The following is a 13,436-nucleotide window of genomic DNA, read 5'->3' on the forward strand; positions in this document are numbered from 1 at the left end:
TCTGGAGGGACCAAAGAGGATCTCAGAGCTCTGAACACTGACTGAAACCTGCACAAAAAAAAGACACGGCACCTCTCAAATAACACACGGGGAGTTTTTGTAGAGGAATGAGGGTAAGGGAATGTCCCAAAAGAGAACTGTATCCAAACCTTAAGACTTCAGTAAGTCTCTGCTGGAATAATCAACCACATAGTGGCCATGCTAATGCCTGATAACAAAGCCATGGGAGGGAGCGTTTTCAAAGCTATAGCTGTAGCTGTCTGTTTTAGAATGAAAATCATCTGGAAACCTTCCCACACACAGAGGTGAAAAGACTGGGGCAAATTGAGAGAGAACGTTTTTTTTTAAGTGTATAAAAGCTACTTTGGCACAAGCACTTCCTTCAAAGCATTCACTATCCAGCGAGATGCAAAAGAACAGAAACAGACCCATCGGCCAAGTTTGGGGGCCCAGGGAGTGTCAATTTAACAGCATGCAAACGGGACATGTTAACAAGGAACTTCAGTGGCAGCCACTATCTGCCTTCGAGTGCGGAAAGCCACAAATGCAGGGCCAGATTTTACACAGCGCCCATCAGACATCGCTCTGTACAGTGCCAGATTTACTCAGGGAAAACCACAAACAATGTCACGAGAGACACAAATCCCACAAACGGGAAGTTGAGGAAGTGTAGGGCTTTTTCATGTCTGTGCACATCTGCCCTATTTAGAGCGTACAGACGAGTCAGGGTGAGTCAGAGCTCATGAATCCACCCTTGGGCCACATTTCACAGCGTTCCCCGCATTCCCTGCGAGCGGATCACACTCTCTCGCTCAATCATACGAGGTGGCAGCTCCTCTTAGTAACATGTTAAGTTCCTTTGCGCTGCCGCCCTTCTTGTGTCAGTCAAAATTCCCCTCTCTTTCATTTAACGGTCAGTCAATCCTCTGTTGAAGCTCCTCCGGCTGAGTCTTTGTTGCCGTCTCTGGCTCTGAGGTCCCAGTGAGGTCTTGGTGGTCCCCTGTGGAATGCGCTAAGGAGGGGGCAGATTCGAACTAAAAGGGTTGCCCCATTGTTCCCACACACTGCACTTACCCCCCACTGGGCTGTCGCTCTTTGGGATTGTTTTGGGGGGGTGTTGAACAAGGGAGATCAAGAAAAGTCAGATAGACTGGTTTTAATTTTACTGCGTATAACGGAGAGAAGTATGTATCTCTCTGTATTTACAGACCCTGGTAAATACCACCGATAATAATGTCTAACCAGCCCGAAAGCCAGAGTCTTGTCAGGAACAAGCCCCAGGACCGATTTCTGTTTCTGGAAAGCGATAAAAAGCCAAGTAGCATGTCCAGGCACACGCACGCTCACTGCGTCTGCTCATTACACCAAATGCTGCTTGATTCTTATTCACAAGACAACTTCCTCCTGATAGCCAAACTCAATTACAGGCAGTTAGCCACTGGGAACAGGTCACAGAGAGCACAGCTCAGAGGTTACCATCATTTCAACTGCTCCCAGACTACTTAAACAAAATCTGTGATCTGATTTTACTATCAATCGACAATTCAAGATCTCATTAAGGCTGACATGACAGCAGCGACAGCATCATCTACCAGCATTACATGCTATACATTTAAATCGATTTTAATTTAATTGTAATACTTAGGCCTATACATGCACTTTTAATGACTTCATTGATCAATCACAGCATCTTAAACAATGTCATGATGTCTTACATTGAAAAAAGTTTATGGACATGCTAAACACTAATTATTAGAAAATTATAACATTGATTTCTTATGAAAATCTCTGACAGTTAATTCTTCTTTATACTACTACATGAGGATTTTTATTTTTGAATAAACTCATGACAACTGCCCTGATACACCCAGCTGCCAACAGTGACAACAAAGATGATTTGTTCTTTCATTACAGCACTTGAGCAATTATCCTCTGATTATCTAAACTGACACAATGACACTGAGTTCTCATTAACATGACATGAATGAACTACTTATTAGCTTGATCAACTCTGTGAGACACTCAAATGCAACTGTCAATGGAAAAAGAAGTTTGTCTGCATTTTACCAAGTGAGACAATAAACTAATTAACATTTTTTTAAACCAAAATATTCTAACTGTGTTCATTTAAATTACATTTGAATGGAAAAAACACGCTATTCTGCATGTCTAGAGGGTGGGGATGTTTCTTCTTCAAAATGAGAGCTTATCACATGACACAATTATCTATATATCAAAATGACAATGCAAGCAAGCCATTCACATCACAAACAACTTAAAAAAAAAGAAGACTGCCTCACGGAAAAACTCCACTAATCATGGTTGAGGTGTTCTATGTATTAACGCCAAAGTTTAAGTGCGTCCGATTCAGATCTGATCTGTACTACAATATAAAGAGGCCAGCGGGGTGAGGTCATAGCCTTCCTGAGCTTCAGTACTAATGTGCACAAGTAATTATGAGTGGGATGAATCTTTCAGGAGAAAGGGGTGGAAACATGTTTGATCTCTTCCATTATCCATACCTGAGGAATGACATAAGACCAAACTGCCAACATAAAGCAAAACAGATTTTTCCACAAGCGGTGAAAAGTGTTCTGCTGGATTTCTATGAGAAGCTGTTGACATGGTGAGATATCAATCTGGTCAATGTTACCCACCCCTCCACTAAATCTTTTGAAGATGGGCCGCTTGCCACTGGGCGGGAGGCACTTGACACATGCGTTTCACAACGTCTAGGCCAATCAAACTATCGCAGGCAGTGAGGCTTTTTATAAGAAGGGCAGGCACTCCTTTTGGTTTAGCTGAGGATTGGAGGATATGGTGCGGTTTAGTCCTCAGCAGGAATCTGTGTACTTCTGGGCTTAAAGAACTATGAAGCGTCCTAAAGTGCAATAATCCACAGTCCTCTCAAACAGAGAGGATCTAGAGAGGCTCTCTGACCATGAAGATCTTACCTCTGCTTAACCAAAAGCTCCTGCCCTCGAAATCTCTTTACAAAACCATGATTATCCAGCAGAGAAACATACAAAATTTTCACCAATTTCACATGACAACATTCACCTTCAATGTCATATTAATAATAATAATATTAAGATACACAAAGCATTTGTTATACTCGATGGTGTTATAACCTTTTCCTGGATTCTAAACGCTTTAAACAACCTTTATCAACCACAAATCATGATTTGCTATGGATAGTTAAAAGTATGAGGGAAAAAAAGAGAATTTGGACAAAATCTTGTACAGTCCAAGATGAGTCACCAATATTCTTGGTTCAGTTTCCCAGGAAAGAAACTTGGATGCAGATGACCTCAAAACTATCTGATTCTGACATGAACTTAAAAATGCTTTATTGGAAAGATTATAAGTAAGTATAAGAAAGTTAAATAAACTCAATAAAAAGCCACTTGGATGCCATGCCTAAAACAAAATTCTATACTTCTGGTTTATGATAATGACAAGCAAAACAACACTCAATTCAATGTCTTGAGTGTCTTTACTGAAGAATCACACACAAAAATAGCCTCAGTGTACAAATAATAATACCCTCGCTGATGAATTGCTGGAACGCACAAATGTCGTCATGGATGAGATGTAATTTTGACCACTCGCCTGATTAGTGTTGTGTAGGACTTGCCCAAACCAATCGAGAATGGAATTACAATTCAAGACTTTGAAAGAATAAAAAAGATGTTTTGACGACAAAGTGATGAGGGCCAGCCAGCTATGAAAGCCAGAACCAGGAGGCCACCACCAGTTCAATTAGGTTCTTCCGTGCACCATTTTCTCCCTAGCAACAGGAGACATTGTTAAGCCAAAGTGGGGCTTTTTTATGCTTCCTTTTTGCTTTTTAAGGACCTCCACCCCTCAGCGACAGCAGACCTTGTCAGTTTCTCTGTATCAATTATCTCAGTCTCTTATTAACAAAGACATGCTAACTGAGGTTAGTCTCAAACAGGGTCCCAATGCATATTGTGTACCATTGTGAGAGGCACACGCGCACAGCACCAGAACCTTTCCCCAACTCTTTATAATTCATTCTTTGAAGCCATCACAACAAAACTGGAGATCGGACACAATAAAACACGACAAATGTCAGGGTACACTCAAGGATTGCATTACAATGACAGTTTGGGGAAAACAATGGACCTGTTGGACTGGTGTGTAGTACGGGGAAAATGAAGGACAGATTGTTCCCCCTCACCTAGCTGCTGCAGTCATGCATGCAGTATAGTTTTAATCTTCATAAGAACAAATACCAACAGCTGTCCTCACAAAGGATCACTGGATATAAAGCAATAAAAGTTTACAATGCGTTCTTCAGAAGTGTGTCACGTCAAATTAAGTGCGAGTCACCTAAAGCTTGTTTCTGGCTGTGGATACAATGGACTATAGAGGAGTTATTCAATCTGTAGCGCACTACAAACGTCCTCTCCCTCTAATGCACAATCTGTCTTCCGAGACAGAGAAACTTTCTCTTGTATTTAAGAGGATATAAGGCACTGTTATAAACTGTCCCGCGGCTAGCTTTTCCCACCCGGGCCTTAAAGAGGAGCTAAAAACTGCAACTTGTTACGCTCCCCAGCCCCTAGTGCCGCTTCAGATAAAAATCACTGCATTTACATGAGCATTAGCTCTGCTGAATGACAATCACTGTCCGATGACCGACTCTCGCTTACAATGACAAAGTACGACACTTTGTAACACAAAGACAACAGCTGGGGGTGCGCAAGGGTGTGCGTAACATTTGTATAGAAATGTAATCATGAGTTGCATCCAGTTTTCAAAGATACAGTAATAGCCTATTTACAATGTGAAGTGTTGTAACATTCATTCAGGCTTGTGAAAGCGACTTGAATCTGATGTTAAGAACAGACTAAAGACCTGATGATATTCTTCAAGGAGTGGGTTTTTAAAGAAACTGTGTGTGACAACAGAACAAAAATACACACGCAATTGAAAGTCACACTGTAGCTGCACTACCATGTTCGCACTCTACCTATGTATAGCTGTACATTTACATTTTACACAAATTGTTGCCATGTAGCGTTTAAAACTGGATGTACTTAACACAAGACTAAGTGAAATGTAAAGTCAACCTACCATGCACTCCTTTGTTGGGAACATCGTTGACGTTGAAGCCTATCGAGCTGTACGCAGTTCTGACTTCATTGCAGTTCTTTAACTTCTGTTCAGCCTGAGCCGACGCCAAAACCACCACCGACAGACATACAGTAAATAGAGCTATCAGCTTCATCGCCGACTACCTTGAGCAATGGAGCACCAACGAAAAATAAAACGAAGTCACGAGATCTCTTCGATTCCCACTTCGGGTTTCCTCATGGAGATGCGCCGTCTATCTGTGTAACTTCACTGATTTTAAACGCTCGAGCGAACTGATTTTTGTCTCGAGCAATAAAACTCCGGGCCTCGGCGAGCGAAACACTCCCGTTAATGTGCAACAGATTAAAAGTGACCAAAAGGTAGAAAACAAAGGCGACGAAGTCACGACGTTTCGCTCTTCGTTAAAACTTCAGACTTTTCAAAGAAAAACAAAAGCACAAGTACGAAAAGCCAAGCGCTACAAATGCGCACGCACGTTCAAACCGTGCGGTAAAGACAAGTTACTTATTAACCCGTTTCTTCGCTTGAGGAGATCCGCGTTGGCTCTGTAGGAGAAGACGCGATGTAATGGTGATAAAAAAGTTTCAGGAAAGTTTTCTCCCTCTCTCGGGACGCTGAGTGGGAATGGAGGAGTCACTTGTGAGCGCGGCGAGATCTCAGCGCAGAGTCAGGGCTGCGCGAGCACGCAACTGAGTTCCGGACAAAGAGAGATGGCCACGCGAAACACACGGGGTGGAGCATGGCGCCCGCTGGAGCTTACACTGCCTTAAACATATTAACATTTACAGTCTGCTCCCAATAGTCGTGTGCTTAATGCTTAAACCATTCCTGATCTGAGTAGAGGCTTGACATTTTACAGGAGGTTTTATTGACTGTTTGATTCGTAGGTAAGAGTGTCTTACACTCTTGAGATCTGAGTTTCAAGTAATTGTTTATTTTGTTATCAAAACTGCAGAACAAAACTACATGCATAATAGTTATAAAAGAATGCAGAATTTCAGAACTTTTAGGTACTGCAATAAATGTCAGTATTTCAGAACAGTATTTCTCATTATCTACCCATGTTTATATAAAATTAACCTAATATTTATTTGAGCATTTTGCCCAGCTCAGTCTCTAATGCATGACTGGAAGTAGTATGAGTTCAATAGTGCAAAATGTATGACGCCTGAAACTGAGAAAAATCACAAAGCTTTATTTTAGAAGTCTAAGATTTAAATTGTTTTTAAATTAATGGTCAAGACAGACGAACAAACATAAATTAAACATTCTATTTCTCTTAACAATTTATTTAGGCCAGTAGTTGAAAGTCGTCTCTTTTTATTACAGTCATCAATCTCTGCTCACCAGAAGAGCACTAAACATAGGTGAGAACGTAACCCTCTGATATGTCCGCATGTCATGAAATGTGACACAGAACTGCAAGAGCTGTGGTGTGGCTAGCAGCCCAATGACAGTTAGGAGGAACGGGAGAGCGAGGCCAAAAGCAAGAGAGGGAGAGAGCACGGTGGAATCTCATCCCTCCTCTCATGACAAGCAACATAACCAAAACATCTCTCTCAGATTATGACAGTCCTCATGGACGACAGCCCGTCTTTCCAACAATGACACAAGCCATAATTAGAGCGGCTGTGCTTGCGGCCAGTAGTTATGAAACTGTTTTGGAAAATAAGACTGTAACTCAAATCCCAGATATTTTCCTGCATTTCTGGGTCTTTCTATTTGCATAAAAATGTGTTTTGAAAAATGATAGAAATACTTTGGTTTCATAAAAAAGTAGGTGGTACAGAGTTTTGTATCAAAATGCGGCAGTATCTTTAACCAAGAGTGATGGTCTCTCAGCCCACCTTAATGTTTTTCATGTGGAAATGAGGCTTTGCCTTACATGCAGTGATTTTTTGTTTTTTTTAAATCCCATTCACTAATCGTTTTTCATTGTTAACCTGGAAGTGCACATACACGGAGAGCACCCTTAAACGCTTTGACATGTCTGGACTTGCTGGAGCATGTGTATGTATCCATGTGTTGTTGAGACTGTGTGTGTGTGTGTGTTTATGCGTGATCTGGGGGTAGCTCTTAGCAAACTGACATTCCAACTATTGTGTCCCCGCATTCCTCAGCCTGCCCCATTCATGCTGTGTGACCAAAGCTGGGAAAGCCAGTGGCCAATGAGAATCTGCAGAGGGGTTCTGGGGTTCATTGATTGTGGGTATAAGAGACTGGACCGGCGTTACACTCAATAGACAAAAGGTGAGAGCTCTCTTTCTCAGAATACTTAGTAATGGACAAATCCGTGGATCTGCGATGCTTCTCCATGAAAAGATGTTGAGTAGTTAAAGAAAGCGTTCCCCACAAAATGCTTCTCATTTTTCTGTAGAAGTTATCCATACAGCAACACTTCATGTGGCCACAGGATGTCAAGCCCAGAAAATACAAAAAAGCACAGTAAAAGTGGCATAAAACTAGTCTATATGACTGGTGAACTAAGTCTACAAGTGATCTGAATGTTTTTCTATCGGGTCTCTAGTAATTGTAGAAAGGTCGTAACTTTGTGTACCCCCCCAAAAAAACAAAATTGAAAATTCGTAAATTATTACTTATGAAAAGTCATAATTTACTCACCCTTGTGTCTTTCCAAACTTGTATGACTTTCTTTCTTCTGTAGAACCCAAAAGAAGATATTTTGAAGAATGTTGGTGCATCAAGAATGTATAGGGACAAAAAACTGAGACCTTTCTCAAAATATCTTCTCTTGTGTTCTACGGAAGAAAGATAAACATTTTAATTTTGCTAACTTTTTAGTAATTCTTGCAATATACAAACTAATTTAAGCAACAGTGTTTGACATTCTAATAATAATCCACATGTGAATCATCATAATAGTGGCCCATTACTATGGAGATGATTTTCACCCACAGAATCACAATAACACTGTAGCAATAAACAAGTGAGAACACAATTAGCCTCAGTAACTGTGCCACCCTAAACAAAGAACACCAGTTGGTCCTAAAAATGGAGGATCCCTGTATAGCCACTTTATTACCCTAAGAAAACCTTCAACCTGCGCATTTCAATGGGCCTGTTTGCCCATTCTCACTCCTCCATTAACATTCAGAGTGTAACCAACAGCCCCTCTGCCGCTCTCTCTGTAACCCGTTGGCTCTCGCCTGATAACCAGCGTGTCTCTACCGCTTGAGGAGAGAAAAGACCAGAAGGAAGTAACATGCTTTATCTGCATTCGAGAGAAACCTGAGTGTGAAAATAAGAACACAGCCTCACAGTCACATTAGAGTAGTAACGAGATAAAGAGTTAAATACACTCGGGGGGGATTGTTGGGTGTGGAGTGGTAACCGAATATAAACACAGACAAAATAAGGTTTAATTTGCACCTGTAGGTGTGAGGCACCACAGGTGTGTCTGTGTGTCAACTGAGAAGAGATAATCAAGACAGAAATGGAGATTGACAGAGTTGATAATACATTAGTCATTGACTTTCACTTTGTGTAATTAGGTCAATGTGCATTTTTATACTACTGAAATTTTGAATGTCACACCTCACTCTCTCATGCACACAAGCACTCTTGATCTTTCTTTTCATTTACCCCCACTTATTTCCTTAGTTGTAAATATATACTGAATTTTTAAATAATATTTTTTTTTTATCTACGCTGATTTATCCAACCTTGTAAGTATTTTGGTAGGTGGCTAATTCGTATGAACTCATATGGTGTGAAACATACAAAAACGTACTATCATTAGAAAAACGCAATACTGAAGCCCCTCCCCTAACCCCACCCCTAAACCTAACCTCACGTGCTCGATGACAAATCGTACTAAAACGTACAAATAAGGTTGCACGAATTCATACAAATCAGCTACCTCTTAAAATAGTTACAAATTCCTGTGAGATTGTGTTAATTTATCTTTACATTCTCTATCCATTTTATATTTTTATGCAACACAATCTCACGGCAAAAACAACTATTTTATGAGGTGGCTAATTTGGGCTAATTCACATGAATTCGTACGATCTCATTCGCACATTACAGTATGATTTGCTTTCGCGACAGTGACGTTAGCTTTAGGGGCGGGGTTAGGGGTGGGGCTTCAGTATTGCTTTTTTCTAGTCGTACATTAGTGTACGATTCACAAAGTGCGAATCGATACGAATTACTCACCTAGTACTATAGTTAGGAATTCCCATGAGATCAGGTGGTTGTATCTTATATTTAAATATTTACACAGTCTAGTTGGCCAGATTTCGTTTAATTTCAAGTTGTTTAAATAACTATATGTGACAAATGAAATCTAAAATCTTGGGACGGCATTTCACACTATTATAACAACATCACGCTTGTGATTTTAACATTTTTATTTGATTATTATTTACATGAAAACTTGAAATTATAACACACGTACGTTATTGTCACAAATAAACAGCATTTGGGTTGTACAGTATTCGATACACTGAAATAACAGCTTCGACCTTGAAAATGAGTATTGACCACTAAACATTCTGTACACTGGTTAATAGAAAAGCAGGTACTGAGACGGGACAGTTGCTTTACTAATATGAGGTTCGAGTAACTGTATCCTGACGTGAATGAAGGGCTCCATTTTCCCCCTCCCCCTGTACTCTGGATATTAAACAGCTCAAGGCAAGCTCAAATATACTCAGATGTGCCAAATGGCCCTTGAATGCTCCCCCACTGTGCAATCAGCACCAGTATATAAACAGTATTGCAGAATTCAGAGTTTAATTACGCTACTAAACACATTCCATAACCGGTAATTCATTTACTACATACTGTATTGAAAGCAAACTATTTAAGTTGAGATTTTGATATCGGTCCATCAAACCACAAACAGTATGTTTGTAAAGTGTATATGCCTTCAACTTAACGTGTAAACAGAAAAAGATTTGTGACTACTTTCAGCCAGGTGTTTTTATCACATAGGTCACTATAAATACCCTTTAAACACAGTTCTCTGTCAGACTTTTACCTAACCTATCCTTTTGGTGAATTACTAAATAGATTTTTTCATTTCTACGCTGTGAAACTGAAATGTTTTTAACTAAAATGTCTATTTTTATGAAAAGAAAAATGTTCAACTGTTCAGTTGCTGTATTGCAGAAGCTCTAAGTTTACACAGATGCGAAAGAACTGCCCTAACAAGCACACAATTGACTTACAATTGGCCTCTACCTGTGACTCATTAAAATAACTACCACATCTTCTGGATAAAACCCCATGGATAAGTGATCATTATCTAGGCTGTGAATCTGAAGGACAGCTGTGAAAATGAAGACAAAAAGAGCATTACAGAGAGATTACAGATAACGCAAAACAAATGTTTAAATTAGCAAAAGGATACAAACATCATCCAAGTGTTTGAATGTGCCAGCGGTGCATCAGTAAGTGGGGGCTAAACCTAACCACCTAGAGATTGTCCAGAAAAGCCTGTCGTTCAAAACTCTGAACAAGGGGACCTGTGAGAGAAGCTACAGAGAGGCCAGTGATCAGTGAAGGAACTGCAGGGTTCAGTTGAGAACGACGTGAAGGTGCCAGTGAACCATATCAAGAGCTCTGTATATCACTGGCCGGTTGTAGAGGGTGGCACAAAAGAAGGCATTATTGTTGATGAACCTCATGAAGTTAGAAGTGGAGCCTGGCATGAAGCATAATATTGACCAAGCTGCAATGTGCGAAAAGATTTTGTAGTCATATAAAACCAAACACATAGCTATTTGGCCAAAAAGCGGGGGGGGGAATCGAACACTACATCCGCCTCAAAAACTTATGAAACATATAAAACATGTGAGATCTGGTCATACTGTAAAGCATGGTTCATTTTTCTTTAGGAGAGACCGGGCCATCATGCTAAAATAAAAAGGCTGGATGCTGCAGAATAGTTAATTAGTGCAAGAAAGCTTGTGTTTTAGCTCAGTTTGTAGAGCCAAGGTCATGGGTTTTCATCGGACGCACGTGGCTGGCCCAAAGTGAACTTCCGTTGCCGCTGAAACCGAGGGATTACCAGGGAATGCAAGAATTTGCTTGTAATCTTACAGCAGGACAATTAACATCAACACACGGGCAAATAAATATTGAAGTAGCTTTAGAACGAAACAAAACTATTCTTCACAAATCATTTAAAATAAAATAAAAGGGAACAGTTTGTAGGATGTAATTGAGAAAAATAAGAAACCAGGACAAACTTGGGGTTAAAACAGAGTTTCAGACACTCCCTCAGATCATAGGTTCCATTTACGAACCACAGAGATCAGAAATGAATTTACTTATAAAAGAAAAAAGTGTCAATTTGTAAACAGCAAGTTTTCCAAGCAAGATCAGAGGCGCAATCTGATCTGAATCCAAATGTTTAGCCCTTTGCATATGAAGATAAATGGTCAGATACTTGACATGCACCGATCTATTAAGCCATCGACATCTTTTCTTGGATGCAAATGCTATGGTGACCTGTGAAAGATGGAAGGAAAAAACAGGAAGTAAAGAGGAAGTTTCTATTTAACCACATCATTCTAATTAAACATTTGATGAAAATAAAGAATAAAAGAGGCAGCCCAAAAGATAACGAGATACATCAAAACAAAGACAAATATAAAATACCACAATTTATGAAAAGAGAAAGTCAGCATTCTAATAAAAAGTTTAAAAGCATCTTCTCTCTTTTTTTTTTGAAAATTAAGTACAGCTGTGTCGTCCTGTAAGGACACGGTTTCACAACAACATGCCGATGCCTTGATGTGCAGTACTCCAAGCGTCATTTACTGCACAGGAAATGAGTGGCAGAGGAAAAGCTCACATAAGTGTATATATGAGAGACGGTCGGCGATAGCCTGTGCCCGCTGGAGCACTTGTATGTATTCCCAGACTCCTCTGGTCACGGTTACTTCTCCTTTAACTGCCCATTCACTCGCGAAAGCAGTGTCTCCTTGTCTTTTTAAAAGAGACTGAACTCCTTTTCCTACAGAAGGCTTTGGCCTTTGTGTAAAACGGCATGTGTATAGCAGAGGGGAGGCCATGTTCAATGTAAAACACATGGCTGTTGTGTGGCATACAAACACAGGGGAAAGAACATGATTCTTATGTGTATTCGTAGAGTAGGTTCTCTTTATGCTGTAGAAGAATGGAGCTGTCATAGTCTGGGCATTAAAATTATGCTTAAATCCTCAATTCCACAAAAAATGTAAAAAAGTTAATGTAAGATTTGAGATTGAGAAGAAAAACAGGTTCCCCTGTCCTTGGCTGAAACATGGAGTTGTATGTACACATGGGCATCAGTAACGTCTCTTTAAAACTCTCATTAAATGAGTTTAAAGATGCTCAGAGAAGATTGAAGATCACTGGAGATCCAGAATTATAAAGATGATGATGGTAAAAAGGAAGGTTCCACTGGAAAGGCACGCCGCCCGTGCTGCTCCGGGTACAGATGCTCCACCGTGGGTGTCTGTGGCCAATCGAGGAGTCAGCAGTAACTCGTGAAGCGTCAAATCGTCAATTGCCAAGTTATCTGCCAAGTCTGAGAGAGAGAAAATATTGGATGGAGATTAGAAAAAGACAAGCAGAACATAAAATGCTCAAATCTTTTCAAATGTTTGAAAAGTCCCAGAGCACGTCACTGTGTGGATTTTCATCTCGAACATCACTTTTGTTCATCTGCAATATGTTACTAAAATACTGGCTATGGAAGAATGATTTTCAGCAAATATTTTTGTTACATTTATGATTTACAATGTAAGTGAATCTTACAATATTTATTCTGTGTGCAATAAAAAATGCAATGTTTTCCAGATGATGTGCTTACTGGGAGTTTTGTTGTCCTACTAGAATGACTGGGGAATATGGCAGTGTTCTTCAACAATTAATGGCATCCAGAATAAAGGTTTGTGTTTACATAATATATCAACACAACTTTGCATAATTAAGTGCATATTAATTTTGTATTTCTAAACACATCCACATACATGGAAAAGACATCTAAAGCTGAGATGTACTGTCTTAAAAATCAGTCATTGCCCCTCCCATTTATTTGGGTTAAGCGGCTTACATGAAGGCGGCAGAGCTGAGGCAAGAGTTATGAGAAAAGAAAGAGGATATCAGTAATAAAGTCAAGAATGACGAGGAACGCCAGCTATGTGTGGAAGTATCCCCTGTGATGTGTCTCTTCAATCCAGCAGAGGAGAAATATATTCACCCAAGACGCACGTGCTGCCCACTTCATGTGGCACATATCTCAAATTCCTGTTGTCTGTTGCATTTACATCAAGATCCACAAAACAGCAAATACA

The 13,436-nt window shown here is 40.0% G+C and overlaps 2 protein-coding genes across 2 annotated transcripts in view; both read right to left on the minus strand.

The window, feature by feature from the left end:
* The window catches only part of gpc4 (glypican 4), a 31,911-nt gene extending 26,102 nt beyond the window's left edge, over positions 1 to 5,809 (minus strand). The window contains exon 1 of the mRNA XM_057349749.1: positions 5,104 to 5,809. Coding sequence (XP_057205732.1) covers positions 5,104 to 5,257 — 154 coding nt within the window. The 5' untranslated portion in view covers positions 5,258 to 5,809. The remainder of the gene's footprint in view (positions 1 to 5,103) is intronic.
* Positions 5,810 to 9,487: 3,678 nt separating this feature from the next.
* Positions 9,488 to 13,436, minus strand: part of gpc3 (glypican 3) — a 114,818-nt gene continuing 110,869 nt past the window's right edge. The window contains exon 8 of the mRNA XM_057349827.1: positions 9,488 to 12,667. Coding sequence (XP_057205810.1) covers positions 12,489 to 12,667 — 179 coding nt within the window. The 3' untranslated portion in view covers positions 9,488 to 12,488. The remainder of the gene's footprint in view (positions 12,668 to 13,436) is intronic.

The sequence above is a fragment of the Triplophysa rosa genome, linkage group LG13 (genome assembly GCF_024868665.1).
Source record: "Triplophysa rosa linkage group LG13, Trosa_1v2, whole genome shotgun sequence".
NCBI lineage: Eukaryota > Metazoa > Chordata > Actinopteri > Cypriniformes > Nemacheilidae > Triplophysa > Triplophysa rosa.